Raw genomic sequence first — 17,968 nt, 5'->3', positions numbered from 1 at the left:
TAAGGGCACCGTATAAGGGTGGCTAAAAAATCAAAACTTTGACTATTTTCGCAAAAACCATAGAAGAATTGTGATTATTTTGTCCTTTAGGGAAAATTAATGTGTAGCTTGAAAAAAATATAGCAAAACTTTTGAAAAGGTCGTATAAAAACATAAAATGTCATTTTGGCGGTGTCTGAGCCAAAGGGTCTTTGTTTGAACATATTTTTATCGAACCTCCGAAAATATCGCGTTACAGAGTGAAAAACTTAAGGTAAATGTATCTTGAAAACGATTTTTCTGATAAACTTGATGTATTCTGCAAAGTCTAGAAAAATAATGTTTTCTCCTATTTAAAAGTGCAATTATGCAAAACATTTAAAAATTATTTTTTTGAAGTTTTTTTAAGTTCTTATTTTTTACATGTTTTACACGACCAAAATACAATTTTCTGTGCTATAACACAAGGTAAAAATTCTTTTTAAATTGCTAAATTGCTGAAAAAAACTGAATTTGGAATAATTTTGATGATCATTGATGATTTTTAAGATGTTAGAACAACTTAGAATTGCCTTTTGCTATTATCTTGACACTTTTTAACCTGCAAAGATTTGTTTGATAGATTAAAGATTCGGCCCAATTTTTGTCAAATTTGCAGATTATCACTATATGCATAAATTTTTTTGCAAGACTTCTAATATAAACTTGTTTTCTCATTTCCAACTAAGTTGTTAATTAGTTTAAATCTGTTGAAAACTTTTTAGAATGTGTAATAGAGCATTAAAATTAGAGGTGGGCAAAAAAGGGCGAGCAGCTCAAAGAGCCGGTTCCCTAAAAAGAGCGAACAAACCATTGCTCACAAAAAAAGAGCCGCGGTTCTTTTTGATACTCCGGTCTTTTGAAAGAATCGTTTCAAGATGGAATGAGTTTTTAACTTGTTTCTATTTTTTTTGTTTATACATATAATTTATTGAATTTCCAAAAAAAATTAGTGTTAAATTTGTTTCTGAGAAATTTAAATAAAATTTCAAATATTTCATTGATTGTAAAAAAGTTGTTCCACGTACTTTTAGCATAAAAAACGGCAGGTTAAAGAGGGGCTATTTCCCGACATTTTGAGAGCTGAATCGTCACTTTTCGTTGAGGTGTCTTTTCCAAAGGTGAATGATTTTCTAAACAAAATAGAAAAAAAGCTTTTCATTGTACAACTAGCCAACGAGATTTGATAAAAAATTAATTCTTCTTGCCCGATTGAACTTAAAAATTTATAGAATTCAGAATCAGAATGTGAAAAAGAGCTCGCAGAATATTTTTTCCAAATTAAATATCAGCATTTCGTCAGATGTGTGCTATCTTGTGACATAGACCATTTTGGTCGAAAATGAGTTAATGATGACATTTTGCTATACTTTACAAACACTACAAGATGCTTTAACCCGTATTAGGAAACTCGCTTCCGTTTCCCGGATATCGCAATACACACTTGTGACATAGACCAATTTATCATCAAAATTTGTGCACACTTGTAACACGTCATACATGGTGTTGGAAAATGTGGAAATTTTTTCTTGTTTTTCACAAATTTATGTACACACATACTTTCTAAAGGCAATGCAACCTTTTGTTTATAAAAATATACTGATTAAGTCGATTAAACCATTGATTTGAGATTATTTTAGTTTGTATGGGAATTATATGCACACTTGTGACACGTAGTACAATTTTACTTTCGAAACACACTTGTGACACGTGCTTTTCAGATTTTTGTTTACATTATTTACTGTATCTTTTAACTGATGTAAAAAAATTAGTTGAAACTTGGAACGTTTGTTAAGCGATAGTATACGAACTGATTGCTTCAAAAAGTTTGGCTCTACCATTCAAAGTTTTGAAAATATTAATCATCAAACTTTAAAAATCGATTTTCTCGAAAAGTATTAAATGGTCGTTGTCACAAGATAGCACACAACTGAAGATTTGTTCAATTTTGGCAGAAATAAGCGCAATTTCGTAAAACGAATAGCAATTCTCTCACGTGTAGGTTTGAGTAGAAATCTTGAAGTAGAAACCACCAACAACTATAGTTTCCAACCGCATCTTCTCGTTTTTTTTTATTTTCAAAAAATCTATAAAAGTCTAGTAAACGAATTTAAAAAATCGCACCATTCTTAAAAATAGCTTTTTCATACTTTTTTTTAAAAAGAGCGGAAGAGCCGCTCTTTTTAATGAGTAAACGAAAATGAGCGGCTCCTGAAAAAGAGCGGTTTTACTCACCTCTAATTAAAATACTAATATACCAACATTAGGTGACTGGTGAAAACACATGCTTTTCTCTTATGTAGCATGCTTTTGAAAACAAACAAATTAATCATTTTGGATTTTTTCTATAATCTGATGATAAAAATGTTTTCATAATTCTAAAAGACCAAGCCTTACATTTAAACAGTTTTAAATAAAGTTGTTCAAGTCAAATATTTAAATTCAGCATACGGCTCTTGATTTTTCATCTAACGGTAAATTTCAAGTACAGGTGATCGAACCAGAAGCCAGAGCTTCAATTGCCCAAGTCGCTGAACCCCGCACTAAAAGCCCTTCCAGTTCATTGAAGTGCATTCTCAACAGACTTTGAACAAAAACAAATGTAAACAAACGTATCTCAAGCTCCACAAAAAAAGGTTCAACGTCCCTACGTCCAAGTATCATAGCCGGTAAAGCACCCATCCAAGAATAGCGGAAGAACCGTCTATCTGTCGAAGCCGCCGCCGCCGTCAACAGTTCGTAAAAGTTCATCTGTCGCCTTCTGTTTAGCTTGGCTGCGGCGCTTTTTACGACCAGATGATTTATACGTCTTTTGGCCTTTCTTCCTTGCATTGTATCGCGTCCGGTCCTGTATCTCGTCGTCGACTCGTTTGTTTACATTTTCGGCACGTTCTAAGCTCGCACCAGCTTCCCACGTGTTCCCGCGGTCACACCTCCAACTTCCACCGAACAAGTGCGAGCTGAACCTTTTGAAAGTTCCTTAACCTCAAAGCTCGCTCGGGTTGTGTGGACTACCGGTTTTGTTGCGGTGGCGCCGCGAGGGGAGGAGACACCAGACACGTGGCCAACCTTTCCTCGTTCCGGAATTCAGAGTCGCCGCCACACGCCACATTAAAAGGGAAAGTTGAACCGTATATAATAGAGTGCGGGGGTGTGGATTAGATTGACGATCTTCCTCCCCCATCCAGTGTCTAAGCCTGACCTAGATTTATCGCCACGGTCGGAGAAATGCGCGGACGTAATAGCGGTGGAAAGCATGCCAGCAGCGGTGCGGCCACGACCGAGCTGACCTAGGCCAACTCGAGGCCGTTTTGGCGGATTTATAGCAGTCTGTGTGAAAGCGTTTTAGTGGCGCTTTAGACAGGTTGTAAAGAAAGCGCCAACAGATGGCGCACAGCTTTAGTATACCTTGGGGCGTAATCGTCGTATGAAGGAGAGGTAATCTTGTTTTGATTGGAATGGCTTATTTTAGATTGGAAATACAACTCACCTGGCGAGATAATTTTAGTGTCCACGAGGTTCCGATACTGCGAACAGGTTCTCCGCTAAGCTCTGCACGGAACAGGAGTGTAATCCTATTACAACGGTACGTCCTTGGCTCGCGAACTCATTGTTGATGGACAGGTTTTCCTTTGCGTCTTCCGAAATGCCACGTTTTACGAGTGCTTTAGAAAGTTTTGCTGCAAAAATTTACACTTGAAATTAACCTCAACTGGAAAAGGTTGAATATTTTGGCGCGTTACGTGGAGTTGTTTGGGGGAGATTTGGCGATGCGTACGAGACGGTGCTAAAACTGCTTGGTTTATCAATTCGAAAGTGAAGGTGTGACATCGCGAAGCTACTTTTCATTGTAGATGAGTGTGAATCATCCCAAAATTTGTGGTTATGTATTCAAGTTTGAGCCTAAATGAATTCCTAACGGATTTTTGTTTGTCTCATCAAAATAAAAAGTCTTGGTGGTGAACAGACCTCATAGACAATCTGTTTTTATTTTATTTTGCTGAAAAACAGCACAGTTTGTGATAAAAACTTCCTGTTTATGGAAGGTCAAGATGATATGCTGCAGTTGTTTATTTTGCACTCTGAGATAAGAACAGTTATTTAGAACAATTTATTCTGGAAAAAGAGGCAGCGAATGACAAATATTGTTAAAGCTGCCTGAAATAAATTAACCACCACCACCATTCTTGAAATTGCCACTAACATTACGTACAATCTGTGTGAACATTGTAGCTGGTCGTCAACGTTTGACCTTTCAAGGCAGAACGTAATCAAAACATGCTCAGGCAGAGAAAGAAATGCAATTGCGTCAATGGTTGCGTATTTTAAGATTTCCTGTTGTTGTTTTACTGATCCCAATATTACGATTAAAATCTATAAGAAATTATAAATATTTTAATGAAGCATCTCTTCAATTAATTCTTCCTAAAGAAAAAACAATTAAAATAGTTTTCAAACAGAACAGCGTATACTATTCGGAAACAATTAGCTTCTGAGAACACCGCTTGATGTTCGGAATGCTCTTAGCAATGTTGAAACACAAACGTTTTATACTGGCGTCAGATCAGCTGAGTTCAAGTTGAACAACTTAAGCGTTACGGAGTGAGGTACAATTTCCTGGAACAAACAGCTAGTAATTCTTCACACATGGTGGTTTGAGTAATTGCAGCAAAAAAAAAGATGTTTATCAAAACCATTTCTGCAGATCATCGGTGGGATTTCAAGCAAAAGGGTTGATGTCCATATGGGAGTTGAATAACTTTGGCGCGTAATTATGCAAAAATTGCGTCATTGAATATGAGGAGCTTGATGAGGAGTGTGAAAAAGGGGTGTGAAAAGCCCGTTACATCGTCTCTGGGGTGTTAAAGCTTCGTTTACTTTTGTTTTACGGTAGAAATTTTGAAATATTTTTGCATTTTTGGAATTTGAACAACCATTTTTTTTAGTCGAAGATGCGGCGAGACTAAAAATAATTTAGATTTCCGAGCAGGACCCATTTTCTTCTGTTATTTTTCCAAAGGAAAGGGAAGTTATTTTCCAGATTTTCACATATTGTATTTTTGTATTGAGTTTATAAAAATTATTGTCCATACAATTCTATTAATAAAAAAAAGTTTTTTTTCAGTTTATTAAACACATGTATAGAATTCTATAGAATCAGGGGGCAAAAATTACGTTAACGTTTAACGGAATAAAATATAAATTTATTGACATTTTGAAAAAAATAAATAAAGTTTTAATTTTTTAAAGTGTAAATAAACATGTTTTTCAGATATAAGATTCCAAGTCTGCAATTTTTCAACATATATATTTTATCTAATTAAGTCCACCTGAATAGATCAATCGGATCACGCGCTAGACTAATAATCCAGAGGTTGCTTCGAATCCAATGGCGGACGCCAAAAATTCAAAGTAAAATCAGAGCCTCTGACCTTGTAGTAAAACAAAAGGCAAAAAAGGTTGCAACATATATTTTTACAACGATTTGTTTTCGAAATATATAAGATCTGAAGGAAAAGAAAATTACTGCTGTGCTGGACGGGCAAGTTCGTGAAAATTAAAATTATTAGCAACGGTATTATATTAATCAAATAATAATAAATAATTATTTAGGATTGATTTATAAATACAGTTTCCTGATCTGAGATTTTATAATACCGAAGGATTATAACCTTCAGCCTATTAGTATAAATTATAAACTATATTTGTTCAATTATAATTCAAACCTAAGCCTTTGAAAGTTGTTATTTTTATTAAATATATTTTTCAACAATTTAGCTTTTTTGTTTTTTTTTATAACAAAATATTATAATTTGACCGTAATTAACAAAATTTTGGTTACAACATTTTACCTCTTTGTACTTTATCGAAATTACTATCGTGAAAAGGTCATAAAATATAAAAAAAACACTTTTTAATAAGTTAGGTGAATTGATGAAAAAGTACTTTTCGCAAAGTTGTTATATGCTTTTTCCGTTTATGCTGAGTCTTATGCAAAAGTGCAAAACAGAGAGCAAAATGCATACAAATTATTGCACCACATGCAACACCCTAACACGGGGAGCCACCCACCTCTCTCTTTACTCATGTTCAACAGTTTATGTGTTGGGGCGTCGTAAATTCATATCTTTGCGATTTTGATCAAAACAAGCTCGCCGAGCCGCACACACACACATTGGCCAATTCAAAAGTGGCGGCGGCGGCGGCGTCTCCATTCGAGGTGAAAGTAATTCCACAAACACACACACACACCACACAATGGCTTTGCCTTACTTCGGATCGGGTCCAGGCCATTTCTCTTTCATTCCATTGACGGGAGGTGTGTGTGGACGCGGCGCGAAACTGGGCGAACCGAGCGATTTTGAATACTCTTTTTTAAGGTTTCGGGTTGAAAATAGGGGCGGTGGACCTATTTTGGGCCTAAATTTTTCTATAAGACGAATATGTATCCATTAGGGCGAAGAAAGGTGCAATTTCCTCTCAATTGATGTACCCATAACTGATTTGGGAAAAATAAATAAGGCTGAAGATGGCTGGGCGAAGCCGGATGTTGATTATCATTAATCGACCGAACAGTTTGTCAACCGGTAACTAATTTCCGGTCCTCTCTGTTGCATGATCACCAACCAGCAGTGTTTGTGATGTGATCTTCTTTAGAGGTCGGTCACGCAACGGGGATTTTTTGCACACTCCAAACGTAGTAAGGCCGCCATCGCGTCGCTTGACCATTGATGGGGACCCGGTTTTGTGGTGGTGGTGGCTCCGTCATCGACGCATTACCCAATAGGTGCTGTTGAACAGCTGGTTTTGGTCGGGCTTGAGTCGCTGATTTACTTTCAGCAATCTTCGTTGCACGATCGCGATCGCGTTGAAGTTGCTGGCATATGCGTTCGGCTGCACTCATTTGCAACATCGTGTGTTATTGCGAGCCATTATTGATATATTTTCTGAATTTTATTTTAAATATTGTTTTTTGGAATACTTCTAGAAGGTATTTAACAAATCAATCTTTTTTTTGATCTAGATTACTACCAATGCGCCATGGGTTTTTTTACATAGGACCATTTGAAAATGTAAGCGACAAATATTATTTTTGCTGTTTTTCTCTACAATAAAAGTAATAAAAATTATACATTTTCATTGAACCGAAAATCCCACAATCGAATGTCTTGAATATACTTTGTGATGGAATCGTTAAAAGCAAATCGTCGACAAATCTCTTCACTTTTTTAATTTTTACTTTTCATAAAATTTGAGTAATTAATTGCAGGATAAATTTTATTTTTTTATTTTTGCTGCCATCTTGGATTTAAACTTCAAAATCACTTCTGGAGTTTTTTTAAAAGGTCCTGTAAACCAAATTCTCAATTTTTGCTTTTTGGGTGGTTCTAAAAACACCCAAAAAGCAAAAATTGAAAATTTGGTTTACAGAACCTTGAGTCAGGGCACGGGATTGAAACTCATCTGAAAAACCTGTATCATTTTCTCATTCGAAACAGTGGCTCCACGTGGTGGTAGCTGCCTTGTTTATTACACTGTGAAATTATCCATGGTCAATCCAAGGAACCAGAAGGTAACAACAGAAATGTCCGTCCAAAATGGGTGCTGCAAAAAAACTTATTATTTTTAACAAATTTTCGAACAAATCAGCAACGAATTACAAGTTTGACAGTCGAACTACACTTAAAAGTTGGTTTTGTTATTTGTTTTTGCAAAACCGCATATTTTTAACGAAAGTGTCAAAAATATTCGTAATCACCTTTTGCCTCTTGGTGCTGCTTTGTGTTAGTATGTGTGTGGTCTATGTTTGCGGACGTGCACGCAGAACACAGAACAGTAAGAACTAGTGAAAATGCTTAACTTTCTTCTGATACAAGTCGCCATATTGAAATTGCTTGAAGATTCATAGCCGTGGTCAGGGGTATTCAAAAACAACCAAAAAGCAAAAAAAAAATGAAAATTTGGTTTATAGGACCTTTTTTTTAAAAAAAAACTCCAGACTTTAAGGTCGTAGAAGGTGTCTTTCAATTTTGGAACAATGACTGTCAATGATGGTTCTGAATACAGGGTCCAGAAATAGTAAATTGCAGTTAAAAAATAATCACGATGTGTAAAATGCTTCTACAAACAACACAAGAAAACTATTTTTTGTTTGAAATATTTTGAATCAAGATGTTTCTCTAAAACAAATGTTTTAGAAAACAGAATGTTTTTCTAAAACAAACATGGCCGCCAAATGGCCGATCTGAAATGATACCTTCCAGAGCTTTAAAACATTTTTTGGATCATATTTGACTCGAAACATGATAAAAAAAATCAAATAGGGCTAGTGCACGTGGTCTGCAATGTCAGCAGTCCAAAACTGAGTCGAATATAATGATTTGACTAAAATTGAAGGAAATGGGTTTTTATTTATATATTTTTTTTATTTTAGGTGCTATCTCGTTCATTTTGTTTTTGTATTTTTTGAATTTGTTCAAATTACAAGTATCCATACAATTTTACCAACTGTCCACACAAAAATCTATATCTTATGACGGAATTTCTGATCGATAAGGCGTCTTCGGCAAATTTGTAGGTGTTGATACGGGATATTCAGAAAAAAGGAACACAGTAAAATAGCGTATTTTTATTCAAGTTATACTTTTGACCCTATTTTTATTTTTTAAAGTTCTGTCGCTGACTAAAATTTTGAACATGAAATCAAATTTGCAATCGAAAATTAGTTTTCAGAAATTTCACTGTTTACGAAATATTGTTTGATCGAGTTAAACATTGAATTAAACTATTAATTTGAAGTTCTTCAATTATTCAAACGGAATGTATTTGTTTTTCTTTTGTGAATGTTATTTTTCGAATTTTCAATCAAAAAATTCTTTTAATATCCTTTGCTTTTTGAAAAAATATGTTTAAGCTTTTTTTTACAATTATTTATTTGTTATTCTTTACCATAATTTTGGCAGTCGTTTCATTTGAAAAAGTATTTTTTATCGCTGCACATTCTCTTTTTGGGATGGTTGTTCTAAATTTACAGGATTCCGAGTTACATTTTTTTGAATATAAATCGAAAAAATTACGGAATTAAATAGCTTGAAAAATAAGGCGATGAGCTATAGGTTATCCGAAGGCCTCGTTAAAAAATTCACTTCGGCTAACCAATCACGATTTGTTTTAAATTGTCTTGTTTTTAATTGTTGAACTCTGTAGTTTTTTTTTTGAAAGGTCCAATAAACCAAATTTCCAGTTTTTTTTTTTGCTTTTTGGGTGTTTTTGAAACCACCTTGAGTCAGGGGTATTAAAAACACCCAAAAAGCAAAAATTAAAAGTTTGGTTTATTGGACCTTAAAAAAAAACTCCGTAACTTGAATATCGACGTCGTCGTGCTATCTTGTCGCACCCGCCATTTTGACGTTCCGAGAAAAACGCGTTTTAATGTTTGACCTTGAATATTCAAAAACGAGAGCACGCAATGTAAACTATAACAAACACGTTTTGTTTGGCTCACCATTCTGTGCATTGTCCCAAAGTTTGGTTGAAGTTGGTTGCTGGAGTCCCGAGTTATAATTACAAATGTTTACGGTAGTCTAGCTTGTACGTGCGACAAACGCATCCTGACTTTCCTGGCCTGAAATCCCTTTGGCCTTTTGTCGCACTTGCATCAATTTTCATGGAGTGACAAGATAGCACGACAAGATTGAAACTACTTTCATATGTAAAGTGACAAAAATGCACGGAGTTTTTTCGGTTTTTGTTGAATATCTCAGGATTGAAATCGAATTTTGGGGATCTGTGAAGGTCAAAAGGTGAGGCATTGTGAGCTGCACAAAATGGCGTTCTTAACTCAATTTGGCCCAAAATGCACGTACGACAAGTTAGCACGATGGCGACGATATGACCCTCTTATAGAAGTGATTTAGAATGTTTAAATCCAAGATGGCGGCTAAAATTGCGGTGTTGAAAAACTGAAAAAATGTATTTGGTATGCTAAAAGGTAACCAAAAATTCACAGAACTACACACTCTTGAACTCGGATTGTAGTAATTTAAAAGGAGCAGTCCTTACTCTACATGTATAAATAAAGAATTGAAATTTTTGTTTTTTTTTTTGATTTGACTAAAATGAGGTCCCAGAACTCGAATTAATAAAAATACGAAATAATCATTTTTTTGTTCAAGATTCGATTGTCCGAAGTCCTACAAATACAACAAATACAAAACTTCGGATAATAGTCGAGTCTGGACTGTACATGTTTAGGTACTAAAAGTTGCGATCATAGAATTTTTCGAGTGAACCAATTTGTTTAATAATGGTTTCTGTTCACAAAATATTTAAGCAAACTAATGACTAAATTTTATGACACAAAACCTTCCATATTTCAATATTATTGCATCGTTCTAGAAATATTTAATAGGCTGAATAATATACATTTCATTGAAACTTTATATTTTATTGCTTTCCCAAAAAGGGATTTTTGAAAAAATAATCAATACTTGGCGATGAATTTTCAGAAGATTTTTTTTTATTATGCCACTCAAAATTGATTTATTTTATGTCATTGACCTCGAATTCGACAAAAAAAATACAAGTAAATAATTAATATAAATCATAATCATGTGGCTAAACTTTCCAGAAACAAAACTGTTGTTTTTTACGTATCCATTAGAAACAAAGATCTGATATTTATTTGATGCAAACATTGAAAACTGAGCATCCAAATCCGTGACGCAAAAAAGCCTTCATCAAGAGCAGACACCCCGCACTAAATCACACGTCCATTTACTGCAATTGCAATTCTACACCACATGAGACCGTCATTCGTCACATCACACTGCAAACTTCACAACAACTCCACGCGCGAAGGACAACTATGAAACACTTTGTCTCCGTCTTCGTCATTCAGAAGTGGTTTTGGCCGGTAGTCAATTAGCATTCAGTGACGGTACTCCCCAGCCCAGATACCGTCGAGTCACCTCTCCGAATCTAGGTCGGATTGTGTGGAGTTATGTTTTTTTTGAGGTGTTGGACATTTTTAAACACATTTTTCGAAACTAAAAGTTGGTTTTCCCTTCGATCGATCGAGGAGAAACCACTCGACTTGTGCAGACTTGTTGTTATCTTTCACCGAAAACTCTCAGCTTCAATAAGCTCGTTTTTTCTTAATTATTCAACTCTCTAGTCCACATGCACAAACACACACACAACTTCTCCTAAGGAGTTTCGTTAGCCTGCGCACTTCACTGCTTCACTTGCTAAAATTTGCCTTTATCTTCTCTCTTTCGTTTCGATCGTTTCAACTTTTGTTGTTGTTGTTGTTGCTACAGTTGTTGGCATTTTGCGAACCATTTCGAAACGGTTTCCATCGATTCACTTTTCCGTGGAGGATCTTAGCAAGGGGGGTCCGTCTTCCTGCTACCCCTTGATTATGTTTTCCTTTTTTTACGTTACCACGATCGCGATCAGGTAAAGTTGTTAATTTTCTTTTTTTTCACTGGTTTTTACCACCCGCGGGTCTTCGCCACACGTGTCGGCAATCACGCGGTATGTGTTTTGCAATTAACCGCGCTGAATTATTCGGTTTGGTTATGGGAAAATTGCCCACCTAAGGCGCGGAACGATCGCGGATTTGCTGGAAGAACTCGAGGGATCAATGGCACCTTCGAACACACCATCACTTGGTAGCATGACTTGCGTGGACTGACCGCAGATAACACCCCGACGGACGGACCTTAAACGCTCTCTTTGTTTACACCGCTGGTCAAGACTAGATTCTACACCATCACTAGCCCGCAGAGATCACGACGAGTTTCGCAACGGCCAACGATCGCGAGTTCAATTATCACTATCGCGGGCTAGGTCAACCACTTTGCGTACCACCACTTCTCCGTACGACGCAAGACTAGGACCAGGTTCAACACTCTTGTTTCGTCCACGCCAATTCTTCAACCCTGCACAGTAGCAGCCGTCGCGGAACACCGTCTAGCGCGAGCGATACCGGATTACCAGGTCATCTCTCTGCGCCGACGAGCTGTCCGAGATCCGCTGCGACTTGTTTCACCCAACCAACCTCTGAAGAGAAGACTGCTCCCGATTTCCACCTTTCTCCACGCAGTAATCCACACTGATCACAAGCCGTCTAGACGAAACCGCCTGTTCCGGGTCACTTGCCAGTTGACCACCAGGAAGCTCGCAACCGCGATACGGAATCAAAAATAGAGCAGCACGCGCGCGGTCAACACGACAGAGTTAGAGGGGGAGAAAAAACGAAGACGACGTCCGGTTGGTACCGCGGCCAACACTCGACTGGCGGCGAGCAGTGATCGTCCCTAGGGCCTGGAGTCGCGTATCAACGGTCAGCGGTGCTGAAGAGCGGTTTGAAGAACCGGCGCGGTTCGAAGAGATGGAGAGCGCGAGAGAAAGATCGCGACTCGGGAGAAGAGAGGAATGTGGGGGTGATCAAATCAAAATTGAAAATTGTTTTTAGTTTTTAGTTTTTAGTTTTTAGTTTTTAGTGTTTAGTTTTTAGTTTTTAGTTTTTAGTTTTTAGTTTTTAGTTTTTAGTTTTTAGTTTTTAGTTTTTAGTTTTTAGTTTTTAGTTTTTAGTTTTTAGTTTTTAGTTTTTAGTTTTTAGTTTTTAGTTTTTAGTTTTTAGTTTTTAGTTTTTAGTTTTTTGTTTTTTGTTTTTTGTTTTTTGTTTTTGGTTTTTAGTTTTTAGTTTTTAGTTTTTAGTTTTTTTTATCATCCCTAGCCATTTTCACCATATCGAGACAGTTTGCTTGCCAGCATTCAGGCGTTTTCATTTAGTTCAATGATTTTCTTTCTTATCTCACTGAAACGAGCTTGCTTTCACAGTAACACAAAGTTTGATATTTTTGAAAATTATTGCACTTTTCATCACAACTAACAAACGCTCACGACACTAATCCCCGAAGAATATCCCACCCCGATGGGATGTCCGCTTGGCACTTGCCGCGCAGCATTGCTTCCGAACCTCCTCCTTTGGTTTCCAACCCCTGGTCTTCATCCGGTCCAAACTCCTTCTGCAAGGATCCACCCAAAACCGTACGCACAGCGTCTTGCAGAATATGCTAAACTTGATGGTCTCACTCAGGAACGTGTAGATCAACGGGTTGAGCACACAGTTGGCCATGGCCATGATCCCGAAGGTGTAGTGCAGAACCCAGTGCGAGTTGGTGTTGGCAACTCCGTGCAGCTTGACCAGCAGGTAGACCCACATCGGGAGTCGACAACAGAAGAACACCGCTATGATGAACACGATGGCCTTGAACATGCGGAGTTGGCGCCGTTTTCGGTCCTTGGTTGCTGGGCTGGTGTGGGTTGATGGTCGTGGTGGGAGTGGGGGCGGTGGAGGTGGTTCCCGGGGTGGAGAGTTAACGTCCAGGCAGTTGATGCAGGTACACTTTTGGGAGGTGTGACGACCTATTGGGATTGTGGAGCTGATGTTGGTCGTGGTGGTGGTTTTGCGATCTCCGGAGGTGTCCGTTGGTGAGGGTTTCTTGGATTTCTTGGGGAGGTTGGCCAGAGTTTGGATCGGGTTACGACGGGTCCAGATTTCTTTGGCTATTACGGAGTTGAGCCACAGGAAGGACAGTAGTGCTGGCAGGAAGATCACCGTGAACACGATTCCAAAGTAGTAGCCGTTCTTGGTCTTATCCGTGGCGCACATTTCAGCCATAAAGTATCCGGTGATAACTTTCGGATGTGCTGGATCAGCTAGCAGGACGACCACGTTGTAAATCTCGTAGAGCGTTAGCATCGGGGTAGATATACCAGCTGCGAGGCCCCAGATCAGTATCGAGCAGATGATGCAAAAGATTCCACTTGGTTCCCAAATTCCTTTAGTCAGTCGTACAACGGCCATGTAGCGATCGAGAGCGATCGCTACCAGGGTAATGCTGTTGACCAGGACGGCCATAGTTTGGAAGAATGGTGCCAAGTTGCATGCCACTTCTCCCAATGTCTGAAAATTTAATCATTTTAGCAATCTTGATTGAATAAACAGCAACATTTCAACCTACCCACAACGAGTTGTACTCCGTGTTGAACTGCGACAAGTACACGATCGAGGTCACGGTCACGAAGCAAATGTCACTCAAGGCCAGCGTCAGCAGACAAACCCGGAACAGATGCCGTTGCTTCCGGCGAACGTTCGTAATAACCGTCAGCAGGTTCCCGAAAATCGCCAACACCCCGACCAAGATAACAACCACGGTGAACACGGTGCGCTGCTGCGTAGTAAGATTCTTCAGCGATTGCTCCCAATAGCCGACCAGGTTCGTGTCGCGACTCATCGGTTCCTGCAGGTCCTGGTGCGTTCCGGCGGTAAAGTTGGACGCCGTCAGCCACTGGTACACGTGGGGAGCGATTTCCAGGGACATTATCCTTGGAATTGTGGGTTATCCACGTGGCACCATATTGCGAGTTTGACGAAGTTAGTTACACACACTCCCAGACACGTGGGTTGACGTTCGTGGTGGAGGACGCGCGCGAATGAAATTTACGACCAGGATTGGCTATCGTTTTTATAGGTTTTGGTTGATTGACGGGAAATCGGCTTTTCGTCGTTATCAATTGCTTGGAAAAGTCGCGATGATAAAGAATGGGATATTTCCCGGGAATTCAAGGTTTTGTCAAAAAACAAAAGTTTTCAAAAAATAATTAGATGCAAAACGTTTTGTTTTTCTTTCGCTCGTGTTATTTTTTTTTTTAATTTTTCATCTTAATTAACGACGAAAAAATACGTGTTTTTTGAACCTGCGATTAGCAAAGAAGCGAGTTAGACGTGCGTCCCTGACACACCAAAAAAATTGCTAAAAAGTGCAAAAAAAAATGCGAAGCGCTACCTGCAAGGCCAGGCAGTTTGAGCAAGGACGCTCAAAATTCGTCTGGAAACCAGTTCGCTACCCCCTTGTGGACGTGAGTGAGTAGATTTTTGTGAAAACATCGTCATCGGATTCGGTGCGAAAGTGGCTGACCGGGTTGATCAAATCTGGTGCTTTACGAGTTTCCATTCGCTTGTGCGCTGATGGACTCAAAGTTCTGCCTGGCAGGATTACAACTACGTTCGGGATTTCTTGAACAACACAAAGATTGAATACTACAGCCATGACGATCCAGGTAAACGCCCCATGAAACAGGTCCTCCGAGGCCTGTAAGACATGGATGTGAGTGTGCTGAAAGAAGAGCTCAAAACTCTTAAGTTGAACGTGATTGAAGTCTTCAAGATGACGAGACATAACAAGGACATCAAGTATCGTGATCAACTGTACCTGGTTCATCTCGAGAAAGGATCGACAACGCCGTCTGAGCTGAAGGCAGTTCGGGCAGTTTTCAACATCATCGTGACTTGGGAACGTTATCGTCCAGTGCACCGTGACATGACGCAATGTTCGAACTGCTTGCGGTTTGGACATGGTGGAAGGAACTGTTTCGTCAAGAGTCGTTGTGCAACCTGCGGAGACAATCAACGAGAACATCGAAGCCAAATGCTTCAATTGTGGTGGCGACCATTCGACCAAGAATCGAAGCTGCCCAAAACGTGCTGAGTTTGTAAAAATTCGGCAGCAAGCGACGACGAGGCACCAACCAAATCGTCGCAAAACACCACCAACTTTCACGGACGTGGATTTTCCTGCTTTGGCGTCACCTGGAGCCAAATTCCAAATCTGCAACCATTGCCGTTGAATCAGCGGCAAAAAGTTGCAGAGAATACAACACCTCCAGGCTTCAGTCAGCAACCGAGGGAAAACCAACCAGCATCAACGGATGAAGGCAGTAGTGACCTGTTTTCACCACAAGAACTTTTGAACATTTTCATAGAGATGACAACAACACTGCGTGGTTGCAAATATCGTGCGAAACAAGTAAGAACGCTTGGAGGATTTATCTTAAAATACAGTTCAAAGTTTACTCGTTCCAATGATTTTGAATTTTTCAATTAATTTACTTTTTTTGTTTTAAGTTAGGATTAGTTGTTAAAGTTATTTTTTTCTTTTTTATCCAAATGTATTCGATTCAATGCAAAAATGTAAAACAATTTGAAGTAAATAAATGAATGTGAACAGTTAAAAATAAAACGAAAAATACAACAAAGATGAAGAGTGTTTAGCCATACCACTTAGAATGTAAAGGAAATGTAATTATTATAAGAAAGTGTTTTTAATAATTTGCAACCTGAAATCGTGATGGTAAGGATATCTTGTGTCAAAGATAATTTCATATAGGCGTCGATTATCTGTAGTTTCGAATCACGATCATTTTTTTTCCTTTTTTTCTTTTTTTAGTTTTAAACATCAAATTCGAGTTCTGTGACCCCATTTTAGCCAAATAGTCAATAGTTGATTGCCTATTAAATAATAAAATGCATTTATTCTATATTTCGTCACCGCCATATAAGCCGCCATTTGGGATTTAAACATTTTTAATCACTCTAGCGTAGTTTAGGGGTCATACTTATTAAGCTCGACAATATAAAATTATACGAAAAAAATACATCAATAGTTTAAAAAATTTCTGCCACACTTACAAGAGAAAATATGTGTTGTAAATTCTATTAAGAATTGATTGATAAGAATTGCAATGAATTGATTAGACAAATTTGAGCAAATAGAATATTACTGATACAATTTAATAAAAAAAAATCCTGGTTTAAATGTTGGACCAAAAACTATCACGAAATGTATAATAACAGTGATGCTTCAGGCAAAATTAAAAATTAATACAAGAATTTATAATACCTGGACCGTGGTGTAGGGGTAAGCGTGATTGCCTCTCACCCAGTTGGCCTGGGTTCGATCCCAGAAGGTCCCGGTGGCAAATTTTGTTTGAGAGATTTGTCTGATCACGCCTTCCGTCGGATGGGGAAGTAAATGTTGGCCCCGGTCTAACCTAGAGGTTAGGTCGATAGCTCAGTCCAGGTGTAGGAGTCTTCTCCCTGGGTCCTGTCCCGGTGGAGTCGCTGATAGGCAGTTGGACTCTCAATCCAAAGGTCGTCAGTTCGAATCCCGGGGTGGATGGAAGCTTAGGTGTAAAAAGAGGTTTGCAATTGCCTCAACAATCAAGCCTTCGGACACCTAGTTTCGAGTAGGAATCCCGTAATCGGGAACGCCAAGGCAATGCTGTAGAGCGAATAATTTGATTTTTTGATAATTTTATGATATCTGAGAATCTATTTTTTCTATTTATATTTTCCGATTTGTAGTATAATACTTTGGAAGGCCCTGCAAAAGATAATTGGATTCTGTTTTTTTTAATTTTAGTTTTAAATTTTTGCGATTTGTAGTCACAAATTATTGCCTATGGTTTTTAAATATCTAAGAGTTTATAGCTTTTTTTTCTCATCGTTTTTTATAGTATTCAAATTTGTATCAAAAAATACTTAAGATATATTTTTTGGTAAAAATGTAAGAATTTATGAATTTGTCAAGTTATAGGTACATATTTTTACGATTTTTGATCAAAGGTATTTTTTGCATCATTCTCCGATTTGTGGTCACAAATAAATAATAAGCATTTTTAATACGTTCTTACTACCTATAGTTAGTTACCAATCAATTTTATTTGATTTGCTTTCTGATTTTCTGGGAAATTTCATTAGAAATATTCTTAATTGTAAACATTTAAGCTCAGAGTTTTTTTTTATTTCTTGAAACAATTGAATAACCATAATTTCAATTCAATTGTTTTATAAATGTTTTCGTTTGCGTCGAACTAACTTGAAAAATGTTTTTAAAACAAGTTCACGCCATAGTGTTAAAATTTGAATGCAAATAATTTAAGTATTGACCAAAAATTGTTTTTTTTTTCGCCAAGAAAAAACTTTTTGCGGTACTGTACATCGGAATTTTACAAAAACTCAAAATATATTTAATCGAGTCAAACAAGTTCCATGAAAAAAATGTGCCCTCAATTTTTCCGGACATGAAAAAACTAC

At 37.7% G+C, this 17,968-nt stretch overlaps 2 protein-coding genes across 8 annotated transcripts in view; both read right to left on the bottom strand.

Moving 5' to 3' along the window:
• LOC120416814 (sphingomyelin phosphodiesterase) overlaps positions 1–12,329 on the bottom strand; it is a 31,496-nt gene extending 19,167 nt beyond the window's left edge. For 4 of the 7 annotated variants that reach the window (XR_005605393.2, XM_039578693.2, XM_039578692.2 and 1 more), the window contains exons 1-2: positions 12,083–12,328; positions 3,509–3,698 (exon numbers count right to left, since the gene is read on the bottom strand). The gene's annotated coding sequence lies outside the window, so the exon portion shown is untranslated. Of the gene's footprint in view, positions 1–3,508; positions 3,712–12,082 lie in introns of those variants that run through there. The other 3 variants (XM_039578690.2, XM_039578691.2, XM_052707456.1) reach the window with 3 other exon arrangements.
• A 581-nt stretch (positions 12,330–12,910) lies between these two features.
• LOC120416853 (5-hydroxytryptamine receptor 1A-beta) lies at positions 12,911–14,510 on the bottom strand. Its single transcript, XM_039578743.2, has 2 exons — positions 14,055–14,510; positions 12,911–13,996 (listed from the first exon to the last, which is right to left on the bottom strand). Exons 1-2 carry the CDS (start codon positions 14,412–14,414, stop codon positions 12,935–12,937), a joined length of 1,422 nt encoding a protein of 473 aa, XP_039434677.1. The 5' UTR covers positions 14,415–14,510; the 3' UTR covers positions 12,911–12,934.
• Between the last annotated feature and the right edge of the window lie 3,458 nt (positions 14,511–17,968).

The sequence above is a fragment of the Culex pipiens genome, chromosome 2 (genome assembly GCF_016801865.2).
Source record: "Culex pipiens pallens isolate TS chromosome 2, TS_CPP_V2, whole genome shotgun sequence".
NCBI classification, from domain to species: Eukaryota; Metazoa; Arthropoda; class Insecta; order Diptera; family Culicidae; genus Culex; species Culex pipiens.
The sequence above is the reverse complement of the archived record's forward strand: the minus strand, read 5'-3'. Positions and strand labels throughout refer to the sequence as shown.